The sequence below is a fragment of the Leptonychotes weddellii genome, chromosome 6 (genome assembly GCF_054177405.1).
Source record: "Leptonychotes weddellii isolate Sample4059 chromosome 6, ASM5417740v2, whole genome shotgun sequence".
NCBI lineage: Eukaryota > Metazoa > Chordata > Mammalia > Carnivora > Phocidae > Leptonychotes > Leptonychotes weddellii.
In genome coordinates, this window is record NC_138374.1 from 22,855,348 (window position 1) to 22,869,229 (window position 13,882).

The 13,882-nt window shown below is 54.5% G+C and overlaps 1 protein-coding gene across 3 annotated transcripts in view; it reads left to right on the forward strand.

Moving 5' to 3' along the window:
• The first annotated feature begins 906 nt into the window (after positions 1-906).
• The window catches only part of SH3PXD2A (SH3 and PX domains 2A), a 229,086-nt gene continuing 216,110 nt past the window's right edge, over positions 907-13,882 (forward strand). The window contains exon 1 of one of the 3 annotated variants that reach the window (XM_081822806.1): positions 907-1,236. In XM_081822806.1, the coding sequence (XP_081678932.1) occupies positions 1,165-1,236 (72 nt within the window). In that variant the 5' untranslated portion in view covers positions 907-1,164. The remainder of the gene's footprint in view (positions 1,237-13,882) is intronic. The other 2 variants (XM_081822804.1, XM_081822805.1) reach the window with 2 other exon arrangements.

Sequence of the window (13,882 nt, forward strand, 5' to 3'; positions counted from 1 at the left end):
CCTCCTCGCCCGCCTGGGGAGGGTCCCAGGGGAGCCCCGGGCTTAAGGCGGTGGTGTTATGCAGAGTCTTGTAACCTCACTTGGTAAATGATGTCACAGGTTAGTTACACGGGCCCAGATCGATGGACGACTCAGGCAGTGGATCGATCACATTTCCGGGGAGAATTCACCCTTTGTGACCCGCAGGGGGGCAGGTGGTTTATCAAAAGAGGCTCTGGTTTGAAGGATTTAATGCCGGCCCTTTCCCCATTCCCGTCTCCTCCTCGGGGACCCAGGGCAGTAACAGCGGGGTAATAAACTACTTTTCATTACAAGGATCTGGGGATATGAGTGGGAGGGGGACGTAAAGGTGGGGACAAAAAGGCACAAATCCGCTCCAAGACGGAAAGCCAGGACGGGGGCGCGCTGGGTTCACTCCCCCCGCCCCTCCTCCCTCCGAAGCCACCTCGAGTTTCTGTGCCGGGCGAAGTAGCCCAGCGCCGTGCCAGGCCGCTCTGCGCTGGGTGGGGGCGCGCCGGCGCACCCTGGCCTCCCGGGCCGGGCTGCAGCCCCCTCCCCGCCGCCCCGAGCCCCTCCCCCGGGCCTGGAGCCCCTCCCCGCGCTCTTCCCCTCTCTCCCCTCCCCTCCCTTCCCTTCCCTGCCGGCCGGGCCCTGCCTCCGCCTCCTGCGCCCACAGCCTCAGCCAGCGCCGAGCCCCCTGGAGCCGGAGCGCGGCCAAGGGGCGCCGCCAGCCCCTCCCCAGCGCGCTGACAGCAGGCTCCGGGGCCCCCGCCCCGTCCCCTTGCCGGCGGGACACACCCCCGCCCCTCCTCCGCTCCGCCAGTTCCCGCCGGACCCACGGGGCGGCGGACGACGGAGAGAGCGGGCGGGCGAGGCGGAGAGCGGCGGCGGCGGCGGCGGCGGCGGCGGCGGCGGCGGCGCGGGAGGGAAGGGGCGCGCGGCAGGCCCACGGGGAGCCGCCCGGGGCGCACGGAGCCCGCCTGCCCTCCCGGACCGTCCCCGCCCCGGGGCCGTACCTGGGAGCGCCGGGAGCCCGGGCAGCGGCGCGCCGGGCCGGAGTGGCGGGTGGCCCCGGGACCCGGGAAGCGGGACAAGAAGAGGGAGCCCGACCGGGATGAGAAGGTGACGCCGCTGGAGGGCGCCACTCGCTTTGTGGGGGGGAAGATGCTGGCCTACTGCGTGCAAGATGCCACGGTGGTGGACGTGGAGAAGCGGAGGAACCCCTCCAAGCACTACGTGAGTACTGCCCCTACCGACCCCTGCGGGGGGTTGGCCAGAGACCCCCCCCGGCGGACCCCCCCCCCGGGGGGCCCCTCGCCCCACCCGCTAAGTCCCGGAGCTGAGTGCCCACAGGGCAGCCCTTGGCTGTGGAGTTTCTTCGCAGGGCTGTGATCTCCAGGGAAGCCTTCTCTGTCCTTTCTCCACTCCCCCCGCCCCCCGTTTTCTTTTTTTGGCATTGGAATTGGCAAGTGGCTGCCCTTGTCTGTTACAACGGTGAAGTCATCTGTCCGCCGGAGCTTTGATGGATGGTGGGGGGAGCTTTCGTCAAACCCTCGCTGAGAAGCTCGGTTGGGAAAGAGCATCTCCCTGGCCCTCCCTGGGGGCTTGAGTCGCTCACGCTGACACGGACCGTGATGCTTTCAGAGGCTCGCCCAGGGGAAGGAAGCCTGGCGCTGTGCTCCCACGTTTGCCCTGGGCTCTGCCTCCCTAGGCCTGGATCTGTGGGCCGAGGGAAGCCGCCGCGCCCCCTGCCCCACCTCCACCCTCAGCCCCGAGCTTTGGTTTCCTTCTTAAAGTCATTGTGTTCGTCGGTGTGAGGAGAATTGTGGCTTTTCCTTTTATCCCTTCTCTGGACGTGACCCTTAACCGGGTTCATTTCCTCTTAAGTGATGCTCCGTCTCCAGACACGAGGAGGCAAATGTTTGCTGTGGTCTCCAAGGAACGGCCGGCTGCCCCTCCCCCTTCCTTCCCCACAATTAATGAGAAGGGGCTAAGGTTGATTGAGCTGAGCTCCGGGGTCTGTGTGACGCGTCCGCCTTTCATCTCAGCCGGTCCTGTCTTCCCATCCTTGGCACCTTAGGAAGTAAACATGGTGTCCTTAATGGCTGAGGACGCCTGTCTGAACCGCTTTGCTCCTGTACTTGAGATAGAAGAGACAGCCAGGCACCCAGAGCAGAAGGACTGCATCTTGTTTGCAAATTAGGCACTTAAAGGAGTATTTAGAATGCTCAAAGCATTAATTTAAACAATTAAAACAGCTTGTAGGTTGCTGCCCTAGACTGCCCATTGATCTCTGAGAAATGCCTTTCATTTCCCTGTTGGAAGAGGGCTGGGGTTTGTGCCAACGTCAGCCTCAGGCTACTCTTTCTGTCTTTATCGCCAATAGCTCTGAACTTTGGGTTTGTTTTTTGTTTTGTTTGTTTTGTTTGTTTGGAGTGGAGTAAATGGGACTGGGCTCAGACTGGAGAGGAGGTAAGCTAAGGAGTCTGGTTCCTGGACCAGACAGAGAGGTGGGTGCCCATGGGAGAGTTGTTCCTTTTGTGATACCTGGCTCAGCAAGCAAGCACCTTCAATTCAAGAAAGCTGCCATTTCAAGAAAGCTCCTTTTGGAGGACTTGGGCCAGTGTGTGGTCACCCTACTCCAGGTACAGATGTCCCTTTGCACATCCCAGCACTTAGTATCAAGTCGGCCTTCCTAACCGTTTTGCTCAAATGTCACAAGCTAAGTTTTAGGGGTTCTGTTTTCTAGTTCTCAGTTAAGCCTGGCCCTATGTTCAACAGATGGCACTCTCTGCTGGGACCCAGGCAGCTGCTTTCTCCCTGCTCTTGATTTTAGGTGAAACTGCACATCTTAGCTCTGACCAGTGATGCCCGAGATTACAAGGTAGGGTACGCTGGCAACAAGCCAGAAATGTTGCTAAAGCAACTGGGAACCCACCACAGACAGTACGGAAAGGTGGTTAGCTGTGGGGCTCTGAGGCAGAGGGTCAGCCACTAGCTAGCTTTGGGACTTTGGGCAGGTTATTTAAGCTCTGCGGGATTCAGGGTTCCTCATTGTTGAGGGGGGGATGATAAGAGTACCTATGTCATAGGGTTGTCTGGAGAATTAAGTGAGATCATCCATGAACAGCACTTAGCACAGTTCCCGGCGTATTAACAGGCACTCACTAAATGGTAGCTTATTGTTGGTGAGATTCTGACTAAGAAAGCACTTTTGGAAAGCAGCTATTAATGGTCTGGCAAGAAAGAAAGAAAGATTTCGGGTTTTAAGATTGACAATAACTTGTTCTATGTGAGAAACACAAAAGAAGTCCTGTCTAATTCCCTTGAAATGATCATTTCCTCCCTTTTTTGGACAGTGTTTCCCAGGACATCTCTGCTTCCCATGTAAGAATCGACATTATGTTTGGGGCAGGGAGTGATGTCACTGAACAGCTGGGGCCATGCAGAGCTCTAAAGTAAGGTTGTGGAAAACAATTAAAGGAGAAAGTGTTACATGTTGTGGAATTGTGGAGCTGGCAGGACTCCTCAGGCTCAACCCCTCATTTTACAGATGGGGAAACTGAAAACCAGAAGGGGTAAAGTCACTTGCAACACAGCTCTTAATAGCACCTGGGTTTGCCTGGCCTTTTGCCCATGGTGTGGGTTTTGTTCATCAAAGTACCCTAAGTCTGGTTGGAGTTGACTAGGTGATCTGGTGGATATCTGGTGATCGTCAGAGGTTCCTACATATTTGGGGCATCAATGGGACATAATATAAGGAGAGGGGGCCCCATAATAGAAAGTGTCAGCAGGGCTCAGAGGGGCAGGAGGAGCAGGTTGGGGGAGCTTGCGCCTCTGAAGCTTAGGATCTCCTCCTCTCTTGGCCCTTGCACGGTGGACGCCACACACCAGAAGGTCAAGTGTTCTGGGTAAGGTACTCTGGTGCACCCAAGTCACAGATGTTCTGGAAGCCCTCTGTGCTGGAGAAGCATGCCCCCTTCCCGCCTCTCCTCCACTGACGGTGAATTCTTAGTCTGTGGTTTGGCAAATTGCAGAGCAGAGAGGTTTTATGGGATGTGCACGTTAGCTGGAGCTGGCTGACGGGAGGCCTGGGGCCCAAGCAGGAGGGGCTCTGCTGGCTCCAGAACACTGGGAACACACTGCGAAGTTTTCCTCAGGACATCCAGCAAAGGGTGTGCTTGTCTCCAGGACGAGGGGCGCTGCCTGAACACCAAGGGTCTGTTTATGAAAGACGGGCAAGTGGCTTCTATCATTTGGATGGTGCTGTCAGCCCTTGCTTCCTTCCTCTCTGCCGAGCCCCTGCTTGGGTGGGGCTTGGGGAAAGTGGGCACCTGCTGCTTAGGCCAGGCTTCCTGGCCTGGAGTTGGGTTCCTCTCTTAGCTCTTACGAGCTGCGCCTGGCTGGGGAGACCTTAGGTAAAGTGGCTTTGGCCTCAGGCTACTTGTCTTTCAAATGGTCCTGAAATGCTGGATGCGACCTGCAGATAACTTCATTTCAAAGCCTTCCATAAGGCTCCTAGCGCAGGTTTACCATAATTCTTTGCACTCACACGCGTGTGTGGGCGTCTGTCGAGTCCTTCGGTGGTGGAGAGAAGTTCGTTTCTCTAGAACAAACAGATTGTTTGTTTGGATTTGGGAGGCATTGTGCTTTTAGAGTGGTTTCCTTTCCTGATTATTTCAGACAAGTATCAGTCATGAATGTTCTGATCCTCTCCAGGACTCTTTAGGGAATGTAAATAATAGCCAGTGTTAGTAGTTGGTGCGTTGGTGGTGGCACGTGCTTAACATGTGTGATTTCGTGGATTGTGACAGTTCATTGAATGTACCCTAATGCACCCTAACCCAGGGTAGGTTCTGTGAGTTCTTTAGACAGTTGGGTGAACTTGGAGAGGTTGGAGATTGCCCAGAGTCTCCCAGTTAGGACAAGGCAGATCTTCGTAAACTCAGGTTAGCTTGCCTCCCAAGGAGGATATGAATCTAAAACGGGGCCCTTTCATCAACTTGAGTCAGGGTGGGGAGGCCAGGCTCAGGCTTGCTTGTCCTCGCGAGAGCAGTGCGGGGTGTCCTGGAGGACCGCCTCACTGTATGGGATGTTCACCTCATACTACGGAGGTGAGTTTGTGAAGGCAGTGGAGGGCGAGCACGGTGAGGCGGGGAGAACGGAGCAGATCCAGGATGATGGCTGGTCCCCGCTATTACGGGAGGTGATAATTTAAGAATCAACACTGTGGAAATAGTACATTCTCCTGTGTGTTTAGATCATCGAAGAATTTGGTCTTGGTCCTGGGAGTACATTTTTAGGAATTGGCTCCAGACCCATTCATTTCTCTGCCCTTCAGTTTTTCTCTGAGCCCTTAGAGTGTGGATCCAGCATTACGGAGGAAGGACATGCAGCTGCAGAAAGGGCCTTGTCGGGGCCGGTTCCATTCCCGAACGAGTATTGTGGGGCAGATCAGGGTTCGAATCCAGCCTCTGGCCCTTCCTGGCTGTGCCACCCTGGGGCCGGCCACTTTGGGCCTCAGTTTCCTGACTCGTAACCTCACAGGACTTTTGGAAAATTGAGATAATTTCAGGTAGAGTGTTCTACTTAGTACCTGGCCCCTATCAAGCACGTTCAGGGTACACTAGTTTCCATCTGCTGTTCCTTCCATCTGGCGATCACCAGAACGCTAGAGTTCGCTTAGGACCTGGTAGGTGAAGCTGAGAGAAAAGGAAAGGCTGAGGCGAAAAGGAAGGACCAGCTGCTCATAGTGGGATGGGAAATTGGGCGACATGCCCCGTGGAAAACACCCAACACACAAGAGAAACAGATAAACAAGGAACAGCTGTTCAGACCTGGAGGGCTTCCTGGAGCCGATCTAGTGGGGCCTGCCTGGTAAGCTGGGCAGGAGAAGGGAAGGGACTTGGGTTGAGGGAGAGGAGTAAAGAGGTGGTTCAGTAAGGGCAAGGTCACAACAGGACGCTAGCCCCAAGGTCAGTGCCACACATGGGTTAGCACTCCTGCCTGCTCTCTTTTTCTCTTTGTCTCTCTCTGTCTCTCCCTCTGACACACACACACGCACAAGAAAAGTTTCTTCTCCTTCCAAGGAGGCAAGTGATCCAGGGGTGATTCACAGGTCTGACAAAGCTTCCTGCTCATGGAAAACCAACCACATCCTACTGGCCGTTGGAACAGGGAGCACAACCAGCCATGTATCACGACTCTTTTGGGAGCTGAGTGAGGGTTTGGGGGGGACAAATCAGGATTGCAGTCACCGTGTGTGGTGGCAGGCAGAGGGGAGGTGAAGGAAGGGAAAAATAAGCCTATTTGATGTCATAGGAGACTGATTCCAGCTCCAGAAATATAAGTGCCAGCCACTGCATTTTCCAAAGAGATATTCCGGGGCCAGCAGAGGCCACGAATTAGAGGAGTGTTGGGACTGTTGGAAATTGCCTTCTAATTTCCTCAGCCTGAGTCACTGACCAGACCAGTTCTTGGCCAGAAAAAAAGTCAAAGAGGCAACTCTGTTCCCTTTTGCCTCCTAATTAAACAAAATCAAACATATATGTACAGTAGTCACACTTACTCCTCTTGAGTTCTGAGAATCCAGGAAAGGGATAATGGTTTAGGACAGGGATCCAGGGAACAGGAAGGACAAGGGGTGTGTGTGGGAAATGAGGTGGAGCTCTGGCTTTGGAAATAGGTTCTGAGCCAGGGCCAGGGCCAGAGGTGTTCTCTGCCATGGCAATTGCCAAAAATAATGGAAGCGTCCAGTAGGGTGATGAGCATTTCAAGAGGTGATTCCCAGAGCTACATGTGACTGTTCGCCGGGGCCAGGCTTTTGCTGCCTGTAGCAGAGTCAGTCACAGGAAAGCAGGTGAGTGGAGAGGTCAAGGGCCTGGACATGGGCACAGGAGGGCCGGAGGGCAAACCGCAGGAAGGCCCCTTTCGCACCCCCAGTAACTGCTAGGTGAGGCACTTTGGCAAGTGCTGAGCAGAGTCCAGTGAGGGTGTCAAGATGCACAGTGAGGAGAGAAGGGGAAGAATCAATATGTGAGGACCTACTATGTGCCCGGCAGTGTGGAAGGTACCTTTCAGACGGCCTTTTCTTTGAGCTACATAGCAACCGTGTGAGGTAGGGAGGTGTTCTCATCCCCACTTTGCAGATGTAGAGATTGAGGCTCAGGGTGTTTTTGTGACTCTCAGAGTAATTGGCAAGGCTGGGATTCTTACCCTGGTCTCTGACACGGAAGTCTGTGAGCTTGCGGCTCTCTTCCCCGTCAGAGCTGGGTCCGTGAGAGGGGGATGAAAATAACCGAGAGCGGGTAGTTCCCCCTGAGAGGGTGACATGCACGTCTGGAAGGCTGCGTTGCGGGAGAGCACGTGGGCTCTGCTGTCCCTGGGCTGGCAGCCTGTCTCCACCACTGGCTACCATGGGGCCCAGCACAAGCTGCCCCTTTCTCCGCAGCTCAGGTTCCTCAAACAAAAAATGTGGGGAAACTAGGACCTAGCTCATAGGGTTGTGGTGATGATTAAGTGAGTTAGTAAGGGTAAAGAGCTTAGAACAGTACCCGGTGTGTGTGAAGCACAACATAGGTATTTGCTTTAATAATAATTAAGTCCTAAAGCTTTTCAGGAGAGGGAGTGCTCTCTGTGAACTGGGGTTTTCAGGGAAGACCGGCTGGGGAAGGCAGGCTCACGATGGGCTTTGAGGAGGACTTAGGGTTTGCCTGGGAAGGAGTAGGATTTAGGTGGGCAAAGAGGGGAAAGAAGGGCATTCCAAGAAAGGAAAAAGCCAAGGTGCTGGAGGTGGACCAGGCAAGGAAAATATGGGCAAAACCCATGTGGGGGAGAAGGATGAGGAGGAAGGTCGGGGCCAGCTTCTGAGAGCCTCAAATACCGGGGGAGGTAATTGAGTTTATTGTGTAGACTACTACACAGTAATCTTTGGGAGAATCCTCTTCCCCCAAGGATTGTGGGGGGGGGAGGGGAAGCTGACTGTCCCTGTGGGGTCCTTCTGGTGGGTCCCAGAGCTGGGGTTGTTCTTGCAGCAGTGGCTGGAACAGAGGTAAGAACTGGAGCCCTTTCTCTAGCTCTGCAGTGGGGACTCTAGTGGGCAGGCCAGAGCCCAGCCCTCTTTGTTTATAGCTCTTACGCAGAGGGGTCAGGCAGTCTCATAAAAGTTGATTGCCCCCCAGATGTCTTGCGGGGGGAAGGGTGGTGGAGGAGGAGGAGGAGGAGGAGACGAGGGAGCAGCATGGAGTGCAGCGTGGAGAGCTGCGGGCGGCTTAGGGCGTCACCCGTGGAGGGCCCTGGCCTGTGGGCCGTGTGTCACAGTGGCGTGCCCTCTGGGGTAATTTCCGTCTGCATTCCCCAGCATTGCCGTGGACGCACCCCGGGGGCACGAGAGGGGAAACCCCTAACCTTTTTGCTGTTAAGTAACTTTTAGCTTTTTCTTTTCTTTTCTTTTTATTTATTCTTTTTTTCAGTTACACTCTACCCCCAGCGTGGGGCTCGAACCCACAACCCCGAGATCAAGAGTCTCTCACTTCACCAATTGAGCCGGCTGGCTGCCCCAGGAAACCCCCATCCTTGTAGGGCCTGGGGGCTAGTCCTAAACAGCTTGCTGGGAGCCTAGGTTGTCACCCCGAACATTCACACTAATGTTGCCTTTGACTTCAACATCTCTTTGGTTTTATTTTTATGTTTATTTATTTATTTTTTAAGATTTTGTTTATTGTTTGACAAAGAGAGAGACAGCGAGAGGGAACACAAGCAGAGGGGAGTGGGAGAGGGAGAGGGAGAAGCAGAAGCAGAAGCAGGCTTCCCGCGGAGCAGGGAGCCCGATGCGGGGCTCGATCCCAGGACCCCGGGACCATGATCTGAGCCGCAGAGGCCTAACGACTGAGCCACCCAGGCGCCCCGGTTTTAGTTTTCAATACGATGCTTCAAACCGCCTTTTGACTTAAACCTCCGCCACACTGCCAGATATTCCAGTAAGCCTGATTCTTTAGGGGGAATGTAATAATAAATACAACAGCTAACATTTCTGAATGTTTTCTACGTGCTAAGAGTTTTACATGGAAACTCAAAACAGCCCCCCAAATGCTGGCACCCACGTCGTCCTGGTGAGGACGCTGAGGCCCAGAGAGCTTAAATAAATTGCCAAACACCATGCAGCTAATAAGCTGCATATGGAGAGGGGCCCACTGGCTCCAAAAGCTGCCCTGTCCCCACAGCCCCTCACGGCCCCTTAATCCCATGTTATACCAGGGGTGACCCGGCCCCAAGGAGATCCCACCTGAGGCCTGGCTGTTTGACTTCTGCAGATGTGAGAACTTCCACAGATGTGAGAACTTCCACATGTCCCCTCCCCCTTCTAGATCTCCAGTTGTCCATCTAGAAAATGGGGTGATTGCTTCCTTTCTGGCCCGCCTTGCAGAGGGGAGGGTGGGTGTGACAGTTGCGTGGGGAAGGGCTGGGCCCAGGAAAAAAAAAAGCTGTGGGGAGGGTCCCAAGTTATCCTCAATCGGGCTTCTTACTCGAGTGGGGCTAGGGATGCTTTGCAAAGGGGAGCTGTTCCTGACCTCTGGGGAATTTTCATACAAGGTTTCCCACCCATGCTACCTCCTCTGAGAAGCCTGGTAGCCAGGGTGGACTAGGTTCACCATAGGCCCTCATTGAAGACATCTTCTAGAAAACTGCCTCTGGGAACTACACTTTGCTTCTTTCCACGCCTGTCCTTTTTGTGAATGGGAAGAGACAGAACTATTTCCAGTCACATCTCCCCCTGCTGTTACCTGAGGGGAGGAAGTGACCTCAGGCGCTGAGTTAGCAAACGGGAAACAGCTGGGTGTTCTGCTCCTCCACTTGGCTCTTTCTCTGGCCCGTTGCTGTCATTTCCCTTTGGCTGGTGAGGAAGCCACCCTCCCCAAGCCTGGGTGGAGGGACGTGGTGGGGTGGGGACAGAGTCCCTTCCTCTGTGTGTGTCAGTGCAGCATAAATTTATGCATGTGGGGCCCTCCAGTCTGTCTCTGGGATCCCTGGAGCCTAGTGGAAATCGATCACTCAACTCTGGGGAGAGAGGGGTGGGGTATAGTGGACTTGCAGGGTGTGCCGGGTGGGGTACGGGGTCGAGTAGGTGTGGGCCTGTACTTTGGCCTATCCCTAGTGGTCCCTGGTAGGGAGCCCTCACTGTTCCTTTTTTCCGGGGAATATTCTCACTTGGTAATAAAGTAGACCTTGGCTTCTAATTCGTGGACATCATCATCCTACAGCTACCACCCACAGAATTCCTGTTTTATGCCAGGCACTGCTAGGCATTTTACTTAAAATCTCTGGTCCCCACACCAGCCCTGAAGGCATGCGTTTTTAACCCCATATTACTCATATGGAAATCGAGGTGCAGAAAGTTTAGGTTGCATTGTTCGTCGCGCACAAAGCCAGGTGTGTTGGACCCCCTGCCCCGGCCTGGGCCTGCTTCACGCCGTCACCGTGCTTTACACACTTGGTCCCTCTCCAGGGCTGCCCAGGGGTAGCGGGGACTTCTGCTGCCCGGACATGTTGTCCTTCGTGCAGAAGCGATCTTTGTGGAGAAAGCCTGCCTTGCTGCTTTTGCCCACCTAAGGGTTCTGAGCGTGAAGGGATTGTCCCTGGTGTTTGAAGTGGTTGCTTTGGAAAGTCTTTCATGGTAGGCCCCATTCCGACCCAGCTTTATTCTGTTTCCTGATGGCCCAGACCCAAAGGGCTATTTTAAGGGCCTTGCCTGTGTGGGAGAATTTCTCTTTGTAACAACAGAGAAGGCAGCCTCGCCGGCCTGGCACGGTGCTAGCGGCGGGACTCCGAGAGAGTGAAACTCTTTCCTGAATTCTCTCTCCTGGGCTGAAATCGATTCAGTGAGCACTCAGCACGGTGCCCAGCACCTGGGAGGGACACGGTCACTTGGCAGGGAGGGCAGGGGTGCCAGAGGTGACCACCCAGGGATTTCTGCTGCCCTGAGCCCCGGCGGATTGGCAAACAGGTCCTTCTGTCAGAGTTAAGGTCTATCATAGAACAGTGTCTGAACTTTGGTTCAAGCCGGGATTAATCATTTGCTTCAGTCATCACTCACTGGCAGCCGGAGAAAGGCAGCCTCCTTTCCCCACGGTTTCTGGACGTCGCGGCTCCCAGGCAGGGGAAGTAGGGAAGTTGAGTCAGAGAGTGTGTGTGAGTGGAGCCCTTTCTAGGTGCAGGTCCTGGGCCAGGGCTTCTCGCCCACTGTGTCCTTTAATCCGCACCCACCGTGAGCCCTGGCCCTGTTTTGTAGACAAGGCCAGCAAGGCTCAGAGAGGTGCTGCATCTTGCTCTCTCTCACACAGCAGTCAACGAGGTTTGAGCCCAGATCTCTGCAGCAAACAGAGCCTACGATGGGGGGGGTGGGGGGCTGGTTGCTGAGCTCCCTGGAGATTTGACGGGTTGCCTCCAGAGGCCGGGTAGCTAGTTGGGAGTTCTCTTTTTGCTCCTGCCACCAGCTGGAGGCATCCGTACGCGTCAAAACGAGCTGCACTTCCTCTGCCCTCTCTGTGCCTGTGCTTTGCCCTCTGCTGCGTGCACCCGTGGGGGTCATGGCCATGATTTGTGGCTCTGCCGGGGTATGGAACGCTGAGAGCCTGGCCCTGAGCCTGAAGAAAAGGAGTGGACCCAGAGGCAGTGTGTGGAGCGTGCGTTGCCTGGGAGGCTGAGGACCTGTGGCTTCGTACATGACTTCGTCTCCTGAGGACTTTGACACTGGGGGGGCTAGGAAGCACACCACATGGGTCCCCAGATGACACGTAAAGGGTCAGGATTAAACCCTTGGGTCCTCTGCCCCCTCTGACCTCCCCACTGAGCCCCTCCATCAACACATGATATGGTTGGAGCTGGTGGTTGGGATAAGATAACAAACCTCTCGCAGCTGAGACTGAACCCCTGGCAAGGTCTGGCTTCTATTTTGGGATTCAGTTTTTTTTTTCCCCTTGAACTCCTATCCAGAGCCACTTTTGGAAGGCCCGGCCCTTCAGATGCTCCAGCTGATGGGGGCTCTACATCCTGTCCTTGGGGATGATGGATTGGTGGCCACGGCACTGTGGTTGGGAGTAGGGGGGAGTTTAATTCTGGGCACCTGCGGCCTGTGGATTGCTCAGGCTAGACTCGGCTCTGGCAGCCAGAGAGGGCCTCAGGTGCCAGCAGTGGGAATTTGAGAGCAAGAGGCTGGGGGCAGGGCAGCGATGGCCTCGGCTACATGGGCTCCTGCTTGGAAGCCTCTTAGTAGCTTTTCGTACGTCGCCAAGTTTCTGCACCTCTGTGGGCCTCAGTTTTCTGATCTGTAAAATGGGAATAACAATACTACCTAGCCGATATGATCGTTACTCTGTGCTGTGCCTGACGCAAGACAGCTGTTCAGTAAATGGCAGTTACTGTTACCATTATTAGCATGGTCTTCCCTCATGGTTTTACTGGGTTTCTGTCACCTTCCAGAAGCTTCCCTGACGTGTCCTCTTACAATATTTCCTGTGTGTGAATTTTTATCATTTTTACTACGCACGTAACATTTAGCAAGAATGGCCTCGGTCGGCCAGCCTGTGGCAGGCCCCTGTCTGGGGTGCCTGGTGGATGGAAAAGCTCCTCGAGGGATGGACCTTGATGTGATCCTCGGTCATCCAGTCAACATTTCAATGTTGACCATGTCCCAACCACTGGGAGCACAGCAGGGCAGATAAAAATCCCTACCCTTTGGGAGCTTACATTCTGATAGGGGAAGGGAAACAATGAGTAAACCTCTTTTAGGTCAAATATAGAGTGTGTTAGCTAGAGGATAAATGTGGTCCGGAAAGCTAAGCAGGGTGAGGCGGCAGGAGACGGCGGTGGTGGGAGTTGCTGTGCTGTTTCCTCGAGGGCGGCCAGGATGTCTCCACTGGACAGTGACTTTTGAGTCAGGTCTGAGGGAGATGAGGAAGGAAGGCATGCAGATATTCAGGGGAAAGTTGTTGAGGGAGACGCCACAGCCAGGGCTAAGTCCCTGAGGTGGGACTCGACCTGGCCTTTCCAGAGAGCAGAGTGGCATGACCAAGTGGAAGAGGCGAGGGGGAGAGCCCTGGGCAGTGAGGTCCAGGTCAAGAGGGCCAGGTGGGTCTGTATTCCTCCTGGCAACGGGCACAGTGCTTGCTCAGGACTTGCTGAAGACTGAAACTGCCCAAAAAACTGCAGGGAGGTTGCTCCAGGGGACTGTGTTTGGGGTTTGACCCTGATCCTCTAAGAGGGTCTCTCTGGGGAAACTCAGCAGTGTCATGGACAGGAACTCCAAGACCCCAAAGGCAGTGCACATGTTAGGGTATTTCACTGACCTTGAGTTTGTCCCTACTGTGCACAAGGCACCGTGCTGAAAGCAGTTCCTCCAGCTGGGAGCCGGGGTTGGGGGGCGGGGGTGGGATGCTCCTGCTAAGGCAGCAGGCACCACATCCTTTCATCTTTAACACCTCCTCCCCGTGCTGGCAGAAGGTCTGGATCACAGTAGGTCTTTGATCAGTGGGACAAATACATGGACAAAGCTTCATTCTGTTAAAGCCCCTTTCTCCTACCCCACTCTTATTTTTTTTTAAAGAACCACAGCTTTTAACTTACAACTATAGGGATTGCTTGTTTGAAATTCCAAATGTATGTATTCCTATCGATATAATATTGTAAGTGGTGTTAAAATTCTCAGGCTAGTCCGCCAAAACCTTTCTCATCTGTGAAGTAGATGGAATGATAGCCCCAAGAACCAGATGTCTCCAGTTCATCTGTATATGGGCTAGCCTGGAAACCTAAACTCTGTGTGTTCTATCCAGGAAAACTGGCTTCCAGTGCGCACAGTTCACAGGCTAAATGGGGACGATGCTGATGA